Here is a 17,959-nt window from a genome sequence, read left to right as displayed (position 1 = left end):
CATTGCGGTGTAATGTGTTTCCAATGGTTTTCTTGGTGACTGTGGTCCCTGCTAATTTGAGGTCATTAACTAACTCCTCCCGTGTAGTTCTAGGATGCTTTTTCACCTTTCTCAGAACCATTGACACCCCACGAGGTGAGATCTTGCGTGGAGCCCCAGAGCGAGGTCGATTGATGGTCATTTTGTGCTCCTTCCATTTTCGAACAATCGCACCAACAGTTGTCACCTTCTCTCCCAGCTTCTTGCTAATGGTTTTGTAGCCCATTCCAGCCTTGTGCAGGTCTACAATTTTGTCTCTGACATCCTTGGACAGCTCTTTGGTCTTTCCCATGTTGGAGAGTTTGGAGTCTGCTTGATTGATTGATTCTGTGGACAGGTGTCTTTTATACAGGTGACTAGTTAAGACAGGTGTCCTTAATGAGGGTGACTAATTGAGTAGAAGTGTCTAACCACTCTGTGGGAGCCAGAACTCTTAATGGTTGGTAGGGGTTCAAATACTTATTTCACTCAATGAAATGCAAATCAGTTGCTATCTTTTATTTAAAGTTATTTTTTCGATTTTCCTTTTGATGTGCTATCTGCCACTGTTACAATAAACCTACCATTGAAATGATACTGTTCTGAGACTTTTCATTTCTTTGTCATTGGACAAACTTACAAAATCAGTGAGGGGTCAAATAATTATTTCCCCCACTGTATATATTTTATGAGGTATCACTTTCTGTTTAAAAAGCAGAGGAATTGAAATTTAGAAAATTGCTAATTTTTCAAAATTTTGGGTAAATTTGGGATTTTTTCATAAATAAAGGTGAAATATATTGACTCAAATTTATGACTATCATGAAGTACAATGTGTCACGAGAAAACAATCTCTGAATGACTTGGATAAGTAAAGGCGTTCCAAAGTTATTACCACATAAAGTGAGATAGGTCAGTTTTGCAAAATTAGGCCTGGTCAGGAAGGGGGCAAATGGCCCAGATGGCAAGTGGTTAATCGATTATCATTAAGCTTATCTATAAACTCCATCAATGATGTATGTGAGTCTTTTCAGATTAATACCACAGCATCGATGTATCATTGCCAGAGCACCAGACTCGACCCCAGCTTAGGTGTTACCTCCTGTTCCCATGCCGCCATAGACATATTAGACATAGAAAGTGGTATAAAACAGCATTTTATGTAATAAAGCAGAATATATTATTACAATATTTTACCTTGGTCTCATGATGTGGAGCAGCATTTAATATCTGGGTAACATACAATAACCTATTATATACTTGTAACGGAGAGCCGGCGACGCGCTATCCCTCTGCAGCTCCGCCGGCATCCCGCTCATGAGGAGGAGCGAAGAAAGTGGTATAAAACAGCATGTTATGTAATAAAGCAGAGTATATTATTACAATATTTTACCTTGGTCACATGATGTGGAGCAGAATTCAATATCTGGGTAACATACAATAACCTATTATATAATTGTAACAGAGAGCCGGCGACGCGCTCTCCCTCTGCAGCGTTGCCAGCATCCTGTGCGGCTGGCATCCTCTATCTCCTAGACAACGAGCAGGTGGGGAACTGAGCGCCAATGTTAATGATTCAGCGCTCAGGTGTACTGAGATGCTGGACATGGGTCATGTGATGCTGGCCACGTCATGTGACCCGTCAAGAGGACCTATTTAAGCAGGTAACCTGCTGGCCACAGGTTGCCAGTGATTGGTCTTACTACCTCCCTAGCGTATCCTGCTTGTGCGACTTCTGTCTGTTTGACCTCGGCTTGTACTTGATTCTGACCTGGTGTTACCCCTTGTACTGACGCAACCTCTTGGCTCCTGACCTCGGCTTGTATTTGACTCTCACCTGGTGTTACCCCTGGTACTGACACGATCTCCTGGATCTTGACCTCAGCTAGTACTCTTGTTATTGTTAAACCCCTTGTGCTTGTGTTACCTCCTGAACCTTGTCCTCGGAACCCTTGCTTCTATTGCTATTCTGTACCGGCCTGGGAAGCTCTTGCTTCTGTGTGATCTGTCTTATTTATTGTTTTCCTTTCTTTAGTGCCCTGAACGTACGTAAGCTAGGGACTGCCGCCCAGTTGTACCCCGTCGGTTAGGAAGGACCGCGCAAGTAGGTAAGGATAGGGGTGTGGGTGGAGATACTGTAGGGCTGCACTTATCCCTACCTATTTGTGACAATAATAGGGAAGAGTATAATATTCCAGATTTTCAGCAATTGCGTAAATGACAGTACACAGTAGTGCTAATAACACAAAACATAATAGGCCAAGATATGACACCATAGTGGTACACAATAGTGGTACACAATAAAGTGCACAGCGCAGAAAGTAATGGAGCATACATTGGTTTTATCAGGGATGTCCAATTACTGTATAATACTATAGGTACATACTGTATATATGTTAATTCTAAATAATTGTGGACGTGCTGCACTCATTTTGTGTTTCCTGAACAAGTTGAGCTGTCGTTTAGCAGCAACTGCAACTATTAGCCAGTGACCACACTGGATGTTCATGCACCTGTCACCCACTCTCTGGTAGTGTGTATTAATAGAAAGTAACCAGTACTTTAGACCCCAGAACCAGTTTATGCCCCAGCACTGCGAAGACTTTTTTTTCATATTTTTACATGCATTTTGTAAAGTGGAGGAGAACCAGATCCAGATATTTTTATCTTTACCCTAGGGGGTAGAAGATGCTATAATATACTATTTAATGAAACAATATAAAGTACAACATGAATATTAGGAAAGAATACCTTGATGCCACTGCCATCCCTGATATGTAGAGTTTCCAGGGACAAAACATGGAACACTTCTCTTGGGAAAGCCTTGAAATTATTGTTGGAAAGGTCCAGCTCCTTAAGTGACTCTAACTGACTGATCTGCACAGGTAAAGATTGAATCTGATTTCCTGACAGGTTGAGTCTCTGAAGGCTTTGTAAAGTACACAATTCAGAAGGAAATCTTGTCAGCTTATTACAATGAAGAAGAAGATCACACAAGGATACCATGTCAGCCACATTTGTTGGGACGCCTCGAAGATCGTTGTTGCCAAGATCCAAGTAAATGAGATTGTGAAGTGTACAAATATAGCCAGAGAACTCCTGTAATTTATTTCCACTGATCTCTAAGAATTTAAGCTTAGAGTTGTAAATGATGCTTTGTGGAATTTCTTGAATTTCATTATGATTGAGGTTTAAATGTAGCAGATCAAACATTGAGGACAAAGCTTGAGGGAATTCTGACAACTGGTTACCACTCAAGTCCAATTTGGTTATCTGTGAACAGTTATTCAGTTCAATTGGGAGATAAAGCAGATGATTGTCTCCACAGGCCATCACCGACAAATGCTTCAAATGCGCCAGTTGTTCTGGTAGAAGCGCCAACATATTGCGGTCAACATGAAGCTCCATTAAGTTGGTTAACTTGTGGATCTTTTCAGGAAGGGAACACAATTGATTTCCTGTCAGGATTAAAGTCTTTATACATTGACAGCCACACAGTTTATCGCTGATAATCTGAAATAAATTATTGGCAATGGAAAGAACTTTTAGTTGTTGTAGCTGCTCAATCTTGTCTGATAATTTAGTTAGTTGGTTGTCATTAATGATCAGTTCTTCTAGATTGGTCAATTTATACAGCTGTATTGGCAAGAATGCAATCTGATTCTTGCTTATCAAGAGTTCTCGGAGGTTCCTTAGATCTCCAATTTCTTTTGGCAAATTTTTTATCTGGTTACCACATAGGCAAAGCTTAACTAATTGAGGGAGTCTGAAAATACATTTGGGTAACGTGGAGATCTGATTGCCTTCTAGGTTCAGCACATGCAGGTTCTTGAGGTTGGCCACTGTATCTGGTAATGACTTCAGTTGGTTACCACTCAGCCCCAGAATCTGCAATGTTGTCAGTTTTCCAATGCATAAAGGCACTTTTGTGAGATGATTATGAGAGACAAAGAGCTGTCTGATGTGCTGAAAGCTTGAGAAGTCATCTGGTAGATGTGTTATTAGGTTATTGCTTAGGTTTATGGCTTGAAGTTGGGATAGATGACCTATTTCTGGAGGTAGACATTTTAGCAAGTTTCCATCCATAGACAATATCTCTAATTTTAGGAGACATTGTAAATCTTGTGGTAGCTCCTTGATCGAGTTGTTGTTGAGCTGCAAACACTTTAAATCTGCAGATTTGAGGACATATTCTGGTATCTCAGTTAACTGCTTGCCATTCAGATTGAAGACTGTGAGAGTCTCAGATACCATTGTTGATAACTGGAATTCACCACACTGAGGAAAGTCATAGGGCTGAAATTTTCTTATCTATAATATGCAAAGTATACAAAGAACTTGATATTAGAACAATGAACTGGAGATACAAACATTAAGACATACTGACATTGCCAACATCAAAAGAGGTCCCATAGTTGTTTCAACTGATTGAACCATTCATCAGAAATGTACACGATTGAGGGATGTGTTCATCATTGATTGTTGTCTTAGAGTATCATTAAAGTGCGTTATAAGGAGGGGCGTGGCTTGGCTGCCGAGAGAGATGGCCACGTGAGTGAAGAGCTCCTGCAGCACAGCGACTAAACACTCAGCTTATCCTCCAGCTAGACGGCTTATTCTAAGGGTACTACACCCCAACTTCACCCCTGAAACTATGGGGAAGAACAAAAGAGTCCTCCCGAAGATTAACAGCGCAAATATGGAATCTTATTTTGAGAAAGGGAAGGGCAAAGATGGCGCTGGCTAGCACAATAGAGCCTCATCTCCCGCCTCCACACGCAGCGTGTATCCAGCGCTTTCGCCAGGATCGGCATCCCCACCGCCGCACCCAGACTCTCCTCCATCTCTGGATCCCTCCATACCCTCGCACCCTCAGACGCCCAGACGGAATGGCCTGTTGTCTCTCCATCCTTCAGCCCCAAAAAACAGAGGCCCAGGATGGACAACTCAGATTTCACTCAGGTCAGTGCCTCACCAGAGGCCTCTACAACCCCTGAAAACCACACTGATGCGTTTCTCCACTTCCCTACCTTAAATAACCCTCCCACAGAGGCAACTCTGAAGCAGATGCTGAAGGCCTCACTTCAACATGACATAGTTTCATTGCTTCACCCAATGTCTGCTAAAATGCAGGAAATGGAGAGTTTTACACATAGAAACAAAAATGGGCAAATTTGCCACTTCATAAAACACAGTGATAGACGCCCACAATGATATGGCGGAGGAGGTAGAAGCTATTAAAAGAAAAATGGCGGATTTTGAGGATCGTTCCCGTAGGAACAATATCAAATTTCAGGGCATACCTGAAGAAGTGCCGACCCAGGGACTGTCCAACTACATCAAAGAACTCTTTAGAAAACTTATACCAGAGCTCACTGATCATGATCTAATAATAGACAGGGCCCACAGAGTCCCAAGACCAAAACATCTAGGCCCAAGCATCCCAAGGGATACTTTAGCGTGAATTCACTTTTTTCACGTTAAAGAAGCTATAATGTTGGCCGCTAGGAGGGCTGGTACACTGCCTTTCCTCTTCCAGTCAGTTAAAATATTCACTGATTTGTCTGCAATGACTCTAATACAAAGGCGCTCTCTCTCCTATCAATTACTCTGTCATTACGCAATTGCAATATTGCCTATCGCTGGGGTTTCCCCATAATGCTTCTAATATCCAAGGACGGACACTTCCATGTAGTCCACACTCTTGAGGAAGGCAAAAGTCTACTCCAAGAATGGAAGATCCCAATTATTCATCCGGAATCAAGGAACGCTTCCTCCACACTCCCTCCCATCCCACAAGAATGGAAGCAAGTGCACCTAAGGAAAAATCAGGGACCCTGAAGTTGCGCTGCAGTCTTGGGGACTATTCTGATTAATCCCTGTAATCTGTTGTAATAGGTTGCATTGCCTGATGGGGTCTGTGATGGGGTGATGTAGTCCCTAGCAGGCTCCAAGCACAGTATTTTGGAGGTCTCTTTTTCTTTTGTCTCCCCAACAGTGGCTGTACCTCCACCTCACCTGAAAGAGGCTGATTTACCTCAAGGCCTTCTCTACTCTCGGCTTCTCTGAAAGAACCTTTGCCCTACCTTTCATCATGCAGGTAACCCAGTGTTGGTTATCATGTTGTTTACTTCATGTTTGCATATTTGTTATGTTTCTCTATGTTATCTTCTTAAACTATGTAGGGACACATTATGTTAATTCTCTCAAGCAGTGTTTCATGTACAGTACAGACCAAAAGTTTGGACACACCTTCTCATTCAAAGAGTTTTCTTTATTTTCATGACTATGAAGGCATCAAAACTATGAATTAACACATGTGGAATTATATACATAACAAACACGTGTGAAACAACTGAAAATATGTCATATTCTAGGTTCTTCAAAGTAGCCACTTTTTTCTTTGATTACTGCTTTGCACACTCTTGGCATTCTCTTGATGAGCTTCAAGAGGTAGTCCCCTGAAATGGTCTTCCAACAGTCTTGAAGGAGTTCCCAGAGATGCTTAGCACTTGTTGGCCCTTTTGCCTTCACTCTGCGGTCCAGCTCACCCCAAACCATCTCGATTGGGTTCAGGTCCGGTGACTGTGGAGGCCAGGTCATCTGGCGCAGCACCCCATCCCTCTCCTTCATGGTCAAATAGCCCTTACTTTCAAAGTTTTCCCAATTTTTTCGGCTGACTGACTGACCTTCATTTCTTAAAGTAATGATGGCCACTCGTTTTTCTTTACTTAGCTGCTTTCTTCTTGCTATAATACAAATTCTAACAGTCTATTCAGTAGGACTATCAGCTGTGTATCCACCTGACTTCTCCTCAACGCAACTGATGGTCCCAACCCCATTTATAAGGCAAGAAATCCCACTTATTAAACCTGACAGCGCACACCTGTGAAGTGAAAACCATTTCAGGGGACTACCTCTTGAAGCTCATCAAGAGAATGCCAAGAGTGTGCAAAGCAGTAATCAAAGCAAAAGGTGGCTACTTTGAAGAACCTAGAATATGACATATTTTCAGTTGTTTCACACTTGTTTGTTATGTGTATAATTCCACATGTGTTAATTCATAGTTTTGATGCCTTCAGTGTGAATCTACAATTTTCATAGTCATGAAAATAAAGAAAACTCTTTGAATGAGAAGGTGTGTCCAAACTTTTGGTCTGTACTGTATATCAATTGATACTACCCTATACAATGGGGATCAAAATAATGTCTTTGAATGTACAGGGGCTGAATAGCCCTCAAAAGAGGGCATTTGTGTGGAAGGAGGCCCTGAATATAGGAGCTGATATACTATGTGTTCAGGAAACCCACCTCTTAAATAAGGACGCACATCAAGTTGAGCACCGCTTTTTCCCTAATGTACTCCACTCACACCACTCCAAAAAAGCCAGGGGGGTTTTCATTGCTATCAAAAACTCAGTCTCACTCTCAATAATTTCACATAAAGCAGATAAAGGGCGTTACGTCATTATGGTTTGCTCTATCAATAATATTGTATACACCCTAGTTAATATTTATGCACCAAATGAGCGACAAGTATCTTTCCTTCACAAAGTGATGAGGCACGTCCACAAACTGAAAAAGTTAATTTTGTCCGGGGACTTTAATTTCATAGTGGACCCCACTTTAGATTCCACTAATCCATCTAGACTCTCTACTAGTGGTCTGTCTTCCTTTGTTCACTCTGAAGGACTCATTCACCCCTGGCATGCACAACACAGCCAAGAAAAAGACTACTCCTTCTTTTCCCCAATTTATGGATCTTACTCTCGCATAGACTTATTCTTGGTAGACCAAAACACTCTATTTCACACAAAGGCCTCTACAATAGGTCTCTTCACTGGTTCTGACCATGCCCCTATATCTATTACCTTAGAGGACCAATACCAACATCATACAATTCTGGTATGGAGGAATAACACTTTCCTCTTCAGCCTCCCCTCTTAACAGGCAGAGATCTCTCAAGCTATACAAGAATACTTTAACTTTAATGTGAATTCAGTACCAGACTCCTTCATAATTTGGCAGGCGCACAAAGCTTTTGTTAGAGGTCTGCTTATCAAAATTAACCACAAAGAAAAAAAAGAAGAAAGTTAGTAGTCAAGGCAATAGTGGACAAAATTTCTAAACTAGAAAAGTGAATAAACAAAAACCAGACCCCCAAACTTCAGAAGAATTGAGGAAGGAAAGAGATAACCTGAGATCAGCGTTAATGCAGGATTACGGAAGGGGACTACTTAGGCTTAAATCCAAATATTATGCGCAAGGTAATAAGGCTGGAAGATTGCTGGCTAGAAAACTATAAGCTCAAAAAAACTAAATCCAGGATCCCATATATAACCCACCCCCAAACTAGTGCAAAATTAACAAACCCAAGAGATATTGCAGAACAATTTCGGCTCTACTACATAAAACTCTATCCTCTTAAAGACAATATCACCCTGTCTGATAACTACACCACTCTAGTTGCGGATTTCTTAACAAAAGCCTCATTCCCTTTCCTATCACCCACCCAGCTGGAGAATCTGAATGCCCCTCTAACTAAAATAGAGATCCATAAATTGATCTCATCCCTCTCTTCAGGGAAAACCCCTGGCCCTGATGGCCTTTCAAATGAATATTACAAGCAGTTTCATTCCTTGTTATCCCCCCACTTACTATCTATCTTGCAACATTGTATGACGGGCACTCCCTTCTGGTCAGATATGCTCCAGACCCTGATTATTACTCTCCCTAAACCGGGCAAGTCCAATGACACTCCACAAAACTTTAGACCCATTTCCCTGCTGAATTCAGATATTAAGATCTTTGCAAAATTAGTTGCTTCCAGACTATCCCTAGTTCTCCCATCATTGATCAACTCTGATCAATCAGGCTTCATCAAAGGACGTTTAGCCTCTGATAATATTCGCAGAGTGTTGGATCTATTCAATTATGCGGAACTACATGGTTCTCCTATGTTGTACTGGCCATATGCCTTCTCGGTTTTAGACTCGATGGGCTTTAATGGTCCCATCCTAAGTGCTATATCTAGCTTATATTCCAACCCGACCACAAAGGTTTTTGTGAATGGGGTACTATCTACTGGTTTCCCTATCCCCAATGGGTCTCGTCAAGGTTGTCCACTATCGCCCCTTCTTTTTATTCTAGCCTTAGAACCCTTGGCACAACATATAAGAAGCACAAACGAGATAGAGGGGTTGCAGTAGGTTCCACCATCCATACTATTTCACTTTATGCAGACGACATTATACTTACCTTGACAAACCCGACCAAGTCCCTTGGGAATGCATTGCAGACTATATCTCCCTTTGGATCGCAGTCCTACTATAAGGTCAATTAATCAAAATCTCAGGTCATTCCTATAAATATCCCTTTCTCCGAAATTAGACATCTGAAGAATAAATACCCCCTAGACTGGCAAACCTCAGAGCTAACTTACTTGGGAGTCAAACTCACCTCCTCTAGCTCCCTCCTCTATAAACAGAATTATGAGCCCCTAATCTCTACTCTAACTCAAGACCTTAATAGCTTTGTGATAAAAGATATTTCATGGGTGGGCAGAATAGCCTTGTTTCAAATGATGACATTACCCAAGCTATTCCAATACCTATACCTGAATCCTTCTTTAGGATTGCACAAAATATTCTGAACAAATACCTTTGAAAATCAAGTCGACCCCGATTAGCCTATAACTTGATGATATGGAGAAGGGGAGCAGGGGGTTTGGGACTACCTTCTATTAGAGACTACTACAATGCCATAAGCCTTTCGTTCCTTAGGGAATGGTGGAGTACTACATCTGATAAATCATGGCTCCAAATTGAGTCAGAGTCTATTACTAAAGGCTCCCTGAAAAACTATCTGGTACATCTATTATGGGCTCCCAGCTCCTCCAGGGCCAAACTTCTCACAGTAGCCCATTCTGGGTCAGTATGGCAACGTCTCCACCGTTCCTACGGGGAACAGGGTAAACCCCTATATAATCTAATCTCAATATATGTCCCAGAGGGGAGCATTGAAGATCTTGACGTATCTGTCTGGCGTTCAGCGGGAATAAATACTTTAGATCAGATTATCCAAGGAAATTCACTGCTCCCCTTCAAATCTATACAAGATCTTTTTCATATTCCTCATAGAGTTTTATAACTATTTAAGGGTAAGACACTACTTTGACACAAATGTTAAAATACCTCCAAGTACCAACCCTGATATTATGAGACTATTCCAGAATCCTTCTCTACACAAAAGTCACACCACCAGATATATATACGACTCAATTGGTGATAAAGCGACGTTTGTCAAATCTAATCCCATTTTAGCGTGGGAAAAGGATCTTGGGCAATCACATCAGGATGATGAATGATCCCAAGCTATAAGCTTCCTCTCGACTAACTTTAAATGTGTCACCACATTATGAAGCAGGAGTGAAAACTCTCCTCCGATGGTACCTAACTCCTGACAGGCTGAGCCGTATCTACCCCGGGACAGCAGATTGCTGCTGGAGGGAATGCAGTGCCACTGGAACACTACTCCATATTCTGTGGGCATGCCCTAAATTGACACTTTACTGACAACAAGTTTTTGACCTGATATCTCAAATTACGGTACTTCAATTTCCATTATTCCCACTCCAGCATTTGCTCTCTTGTTTATAGGTGTGCACCATCTTCACAGACACATATTAATCTGGTAGGACACATTCTATTAAGTGCCAAATTAGTAATTACTCGTCATTGGAAGTCAACAGACCTCTCAAATATAAAAGAGCTCATACTTGCAGTGAACACCACTTGTAGATACGAAAAATCTCTCCCGCCCTCTATCATACAGCCCCAAAAAAGGGATAACACATGGGCCCCTTGGTTATTATACCCACTTTATACCTCATAATTGGTAACCCTTGTCTCTTATTAGATACTTCAAGGAAGAGGCACCATCAGAGAGAGTGATGTTCTCTATATGTTTTTCACCTGACTCTACCTTTTTTACTTGTTTTCTTTTATCTGTTTCCTTTTGTATTCGTTTTGTGAAACTGTTGCCAACCGGATGTTGTGACCTCCTGGAGAATGCAGGCTGATGGTTTGCTTTTCCTTTTAAGGCCGCGGCGTACTGTTACTGTTATTACTATGTGAATTATTGGAATTTACATTATAGATCAAACTGTTTTACTCTGTCACATGTATCATGGCCCTACTATTATCTTAGATGTCACTTGTGATGTAATGCAAAACCACTTTTATTGTCTATTGACAATCCAATAAAAATGATTATTTATAAAGTGCGTTATGAGATTAGAGATGCTTTTTTCTAGAAAGAGTGTAACTCTTGTCCATATCTGGTATTGTGGTTTAGCCCCCATTTACGGTAAATCAAAGACACAACATATTATCCTTACATTATGAGAGGCTAGTTATATGTACCGCCCTGTTTTCTTTGTGAAGAAAGCTGCAGGACTGGGAGACAAGGGATCATAATAGATGGAAGGGAAGCACCAGGTATATTTTTGTGGGTGTGGGACAGCCTCTTTTCAAAACTTATGACACTACTGGGCTAGATTGTTACTGGGCTAGATTGTGAGATACCTCCTTCAAAGGAGTTGTCGCATCAGATTGTTGAGGGCCTGACTCCCAGCAACCAAGCAAGTAGCTGATTTTGCCACGAAAAGTGCTTCCAGCCAACTGCCACAACAGGGCAGATGTACAATTACATGGCAGCTATTCAAAAATGGATTGTCCATGTAAATACAAGGATTGATCAAGTCAGCCAGATTGGAAGCCACTCTCATGTATCAGCTCTTCTTTCTGGCTCACAGAGAAGGTCCTCAGTAGTGTTGGGCGCAAATATTCGAATAGCAAATATTAATCGCGAATATTGGCACTTCGAGAATTCGCGAATATTTAGAATACATTGATATATTCGTAATTTCAAATATTCTAGATTTTTTTTTCATCCGTAACCTCCCTTCTTGCTTGTGGGCCAATGAGAAGGCTGCAATGTCTTTGTCTGAGCCTAGCAACATTCCTAGTAACCAATAGGAAAGTTGCCTAACTCTTACTACACTGAACAAAAATATAAATGCAACACTTTTGGTTTTGCTCCCATTTTGCATGAGCTGAATTCAAAGATCTGAAACATTTTCTATTTACACAAAAGACCCATTACTCTAAAATATTGTTCACAAATCTGTCTAAATCTGTGTTAGTGAGAACTTCTCCTTTGCCGAGATAATCCATTCCACCTCACAGGTGTGGCATATCAAGGTGCTGATTAGACAGCAGGAATATTGCACAGGTGTGCCTTAGACTGCCCACAATAAAAGTCCACTCTGAAATGTGCAGTTTGATCACACAGCACAATGCCACAGATGTCGCAACGTTTGAGGGCGCCTTCAATTGGCATGCTGACTGCACCACACCAGCCCAGGATCTCCACATCCAGCATGTCCACCTCCATGATCGTCTGAGACCAATCGGTTTGCATAACCAAAGAATTTCTGCATAAACTGTCAGAAACCGTCTCCAGGAAGCTCATCTGCATGCTCGTTGTTCTCATCAGGGTCTGACCGACTTGAGTGGGCAAATGCTCACATTCGATAGCGTCTGGCATGTTGGAAAGGCGTTCTCTTCACAGATGAGTCCCGGTTTTCACTGTTCAGGGCAGATGGCAGACAGCGTGTGTGACGTCATGTGGGTGAGCTGTTTGCTGACGTCAACATTGTGGATCGAGGGGCCCATGGTGGCGGTGGGGTTATGGTATGGGCAGGCGTATCTTATGGACAACAAACACAGGTGCATTTTATTGATGGCATTTTGAATGCACAGAGATACCGTGACGAGATCCTGAGGCCCATTGTTGTGCCATTCATCCACGGCCATCACCTCATGTTGCAGCATGATAATGTACGTCCCCATATTGCAAGGATCTGTACACAATTCCTGTAAGCTAAAAATATCCCAGTTCTTGCATGGCCAGCATACTAACCAGACATGTCACCCATTGAGCATGTTTGGGATGCTCTGGATCGGCATATAGGACAGCGTGTTCTTCCAGTTCCTGCCAATATTCAGCAACTTCGCACAGCTATTGAAGAGTAATGGACCAACATTCCACAGGCCACAATCAACAACCTGATCAACACTATGCAACTGAGATGTGTTGCACTGCATGAGGCAAATGGCAGATACCCCCCCCCCCCCTCAGTAAGGCAAAATTGTGCACATCTCAGAGTGGGCTTTAATTGTGGGCACTCTAAGGCACACCTGTGCAATATTTATGCTGTCTAATCAGCACCTTAATATGCCACACCTGTGAGGTGGGATGAATTATCTCGGCAAAGGAGAAGTGCTCACTAACATAGATTTAGACAGTTTTGTGAACAATATTTGAAAGTAATGGGTCTTTTGTGTATGTTGAAAATGTTTCAGATCTTTGAGTTCAGCTCATGCAAAATGGGAGAAAAACCGAAAGTGTTGCGTTTATATTTTTGTTCAGTGTATATAAGAACCTCCCAAGCAGCCCTTGTATGCAGTATTTTGCAGATCTGAGAGATACAGCAGTGTATAGTAGTTAGTTAGTTATCTTATATTTATAATACAGATAGTTAGTGGGAGATAGTCAGTGTAGGTTAGATAGTGATATAGTGTAGCTGATAGGTTCTGCTGTCCATACATACAGTTGCAAGAAAAAGTATGTGAACCCTTTGGAATTATATGGATTTTTGCACAAATTGGTCATAAAATGTGATCTGATCTTCATCTAAGTCACAACAATAGACAATCACAGTCTGCTTAAACTAATAACACACAAATAATTAAATGTTACCATGTTTTTATTGAACACACCATGTAAACATTCACAGTGCAGGTGGAGAAAGTATGTGAACCCCTAGACTAATGACATCTCCAAGAGCTAATTGGAGTGAAGTGTCAGCCAACTGGAGTCCAATCAATGAGATGAGATTGGAGGTGTTGGTTACAGCTGCCCTGTCCTATAAAAAACACACACCAGTTCTGGGTTTGCTTTTCACAAGAAGCATTGCCTGATGTGAATGATGCCTCACACAAAAGAGCTCTCAGAAGACCTACGATTAAGAATTGTTGACTTTCATAAAGCTGGAAAGGGTTATAAAAGTGTCTCCAAAAGCCTTGCTGTTCATCAGTCCACGGTAAGACAAATTGTCTATAAATGGAGAAAGTTCAGCACTGCTGCTACTCTCCCTAGGAGTGGCCATTCTGTAAATATGACTGCAAGAGCACAGCGCAGGCTGCTCAATGAGGTGAAGAAGAATCCTAGAGTGTCAGCTAAAGACTTACAAAAGTCTCTGGCATATGCTAACATCCCTGTTAGCGAATCTATGATACGTAAAACACTAAACATCATTGTAGATGTAGCAGAGCTGGGTTTGTCACTTGCCTAAGATTGAGGAGGGGGGGGGCAGTTTGTCGCTTGCCTAAGGCCAGGGTAAGGGGGGCCTCCCACCCAGGCTGTGCACATTAATCCTGGCTGATCGATCGCTTCTGGCCTGCTGCTGTGCTGCCTGCAGTCACATCTGATGAGAGTACTGACTGAGATAAAGGAGGGGGTATTGACTGGTCTGGTCTGGGGCTGCTGGCCACCGGCGCTCCGATCAGGCGGGTTAGGGCCCCCGGACTCACTCAGGGACAGTCACAGACACTTAGACTGGTCTGGACCGGACCACCAGGACCCCGGTCCGGTCAGATGGTCCAGCCACGCTCACCTCAGCAGACAGTCAGGCAGTCGCAGGCTCAGGATAGGAGAAGGGGAGTTCTCAGCCAGGAGGGGGGGGAGTCATTCAGTGAGTCACTCGCAGCCAGCCCAGCACCGCTGCACACAGCTTCCTCTTCCGTCCTCAACTGAAGCCGCTCCCCCTCCCTCCTCACTTAGCCTGCCCTGCACAGTGCGAGTCACGCAGGGCCTCGCCTCCGCTCCGCCCCCTGTGAATCTGATTTCACCGCTTCCCCTCCTGGTCCTTTTGCCCTGAAAGGGAACAGCGTTCCTGCCATGAAAAAAGTGCAGGAACGCCGTTCCCAGGCGTTCCCCCTCGACTCGACCCCTGGTTGTGGGGGCATCATGGTTTGGGGCTGCTTTGCTGCGTCAGGGCCTGGACGGATTGCTATCATCGAAGGAAAAATGAATTCCCAAGTTTATCAAGACATTTTGCAGGAGAACTTAAGGCCATCTGTCCACCAGCTGAAGCTCAACAGAAGATGGGTGTTGCAACAGGACAACGACCCAAAGCATAGAAGTAAATCAACAACGGAATGGCATAAACAGAAGAAAATACGTCTTCTGGAGTGGCCCAGTCAGAGTCCTGACCTCAACCCGATTAACATGCTGTGGCATGACCTCAAGAAAGCGATTCACACCAAACATCCCAAGAATATTGCTGAACTGAAACAGTTCTGTAAAGAGGAATGGTCAAGAATTACTCCTGACCGTTGAGCACGTCTGATCTGCAACTACAGGAAACATTTGGTTGAAGTTATTGCTGCCAAAGGAGGTTCAACCAGTTATTAAATCCAAGGGTTCACATACTTTTTCCACCTGCACTGTGTATGTTTACATGGTGTGTTCAATAAAAACATGGTAACATTTAATTCTTTGTGTGTTATTAGTTTAAGCAGACTGTGATTATCTATTGTTGTGACTTAGATGAAGATCAGATCACATTTTATGACCAATTTGTGCAGAAATCCATATCATTCCAAAGGGTTCACATACTTTTTCTTGCAACTGTACATGCTACATACATAGTGCTGTGATGTCACAAGTTCACAACAATACTTAGTGCACCAATCACTAATAAGTAGTCAGACCTGTTAAAATGTGAAGTTGCACGTATTGCGCCAAAATATTCGCATCATTAGTGCCGATTTCGCAATCGTGAATATATTTGAGGACTCTATCTGTATATAAAGCTATTGTAATGTTCTGATGTGCCAACCATTTTCTGCAGTCTGAAGAAACTTCTAGCAGCTTGAAAAATTTAGCTATAGTGACCCACGCCTGTATCTTGCACGCATTACATGAATATTACATTGCTGATTTTTCGCGATCAAGAAAATATTCGCGAAATATATGATGAATATTCTACCAAATATTTGCGAAATATCGCCAATTCGAATATTGCCCCTACCGCTCATCACTACTCAGGGACCCATCTATAATGTCCGTATGCCTTCATTAGACAACTGTTTCAACTTTATGTCTAAACACAGGATTTGGAGCTTTGTATTATAAAAAAACATTAAAAGGAAATATGGCAAAAAAAAGCTATACATGGGCACATTTACTTGTAGCAAGCATATGACCCAGGTGACAATGCTTTCAGTTACTGCATTAAAGCAGTCTGCACTTACCTGGATTGTTCGGTAGAACTGAGGAGAAGGTAATTCCACATTAACAGCTGAAATGCTGAGTGACAAACCATGGGAGGAACATGCTGTATGGTTGCCAGGCTCAGCAGAGGATCTCATAGATTGTAGTGATGGGAGATACAAGTAGATGACAGGTCACTATGGTGAGCTGTACATAAACACTTTCCTGTCAAGTGAGCTGTGCAGACCTGCCTGCTCTGCCTGTGGTCAGTAGGTATTTACTTGTGCTATAGCCCTTCCCAGACCATTCATTCTCCCAGAACCTACAATACCACTCTGTCACTGTCATCATTAATACCCTGCATGGCTGCCCCTGGAGTAACCAGATTTAAATGGGCTGTAGCTAACCAGGAGAGCAGGAGCCTGTGTGTTGGTATGCTGTGAAGCCCATTTATTTCAGGCTTTCCCCTAGCAACCCCAAGTACGAGGAGGAATGGGGACACTCAGTTGATTCTTCTGTCCTACAGAGAAACCTTTTACATGGGAATACCAGCACTAGGAAAGCAGGTTTAATATATGCAGCCACACAATACTAATCTCCATGCCCTAAAATATAAAAAACAATCTCAAGTAGATGTAATGCTGGACTTGTCATGAGGTTAAAGGGGTTTTCCCATCTCAGACAATGGGGGCATATCGCTAGGATTAATAAAACTCTCATTCTTTATTCTATTAAACCTTTACGATTGCACATGCCTATTTTGGTGAGTTATCCATACGTTATTTGTTAAAAACTATAAAAAGCTATACACACTATATTCTGTCAATTTTCTTCCTGTCTATGAATCTTTTGATGAGATGTAAATGTGGGGGGCAGTCCGCCGGGAAGGAGAGATCGGGGTGCTGATAAACAGCCAGACAGCCGATGTCTCGTCACCAGTGGACTGCCACCCCACTTACAGGAAACCGAATATCTCCATTTCTGCATTTAAACCTCTTGGTATCATACTGTCAAATTCAAAAATCCTCTTGGACTCGACTCTTGACATGTGTGCTATATGGTTACCACCCCTCCAGGTTTTCTTTACCCTTTCTAAAGCCATGTATATAAGGCTGGAGGGGTCGCAATTATGTTTTTCCTTATAGTGTTTTGAAAGGGAGTATAATTCATAGCCTTTCTTTATATTCCTCATATGCTCGGCTATTCTTTTGTGCATTGGTCTTTTTGTCCTCCCTATATATTGTTTAGCACAAGAACATTGAATCAGATATATCACATCAGTCGAGTCACATGTTAATCCTTCCTTGATTTCTAAACTGAATGCGTTTTGTGTGGATTGTGCTTTTATGGTTTTCTTTGTAAAGGAACTACGTTTACAGCAATAACAGCGTCCACATCTATGGAAACCCTCATCAAAAGATTCATAGACAGGAAGAAAATTTACAGAATATAGTGTGTATAGCTTTTTAGAGCTTTTTAACAAATAACGTATGGATAACGCACCAAAATAGGCATGTGCGATCATAGAGGTTTAATGGAATAAAGAATGAGAGTTTTATTAATATCGAATTTTAGAGATTGGATAAATATTATATCGAAT

General features: G+C 42.1%; 1 protein-coding gene across 1 annotated transcript in view; it reads right to left on the bottom strand.

The window, feature by feature from the left end:
• Positions 1 to 16,498, bottom strand: part of LOC121002458 (leucine-rich repeat and death domain-containing protein 1-like) — a 39,598-nt gene extending 23,100 nt beyond the window's left edge. Inside the window, exons 1-2 of the mRNA XM_040433913.1 lie at positions 16,401 to 16,498; positions 2,770 to 4,329 (exon numbers count right to left, since the gene is read on the bottom strand). Of these exons, the coding sequence (XP_040289847.1) occupies positions 2,770 to 4,272 (1,503 nt within the window). The 5' untranslated portion in view covers positions 4,273 to 4,329; positions 16,401 to 16,498. The remainder of the gene's footprint in view (positions 1 to 2,769; positions 4,330 to 16,400) is intronic.
• Between the last annotated feature and the right edge of the window lie 1,461 nt (positions 16,499 to 17,959).

This window comes from Bufo bufo, chromosome 5, assembly GCF_905171765.1.
Source record: "Bufo bufo chromosome 5, aBufBuf1.1, whole genome shotgun sequence".
NCBI lineage: Eukaryota > Metazoa > Chordata > Amphibia > Anura > Bufonidae > Bufo > Bufo bufo.
This window is presented reverse-complemented; position numbering and strand designations above follow the sequence as displayed.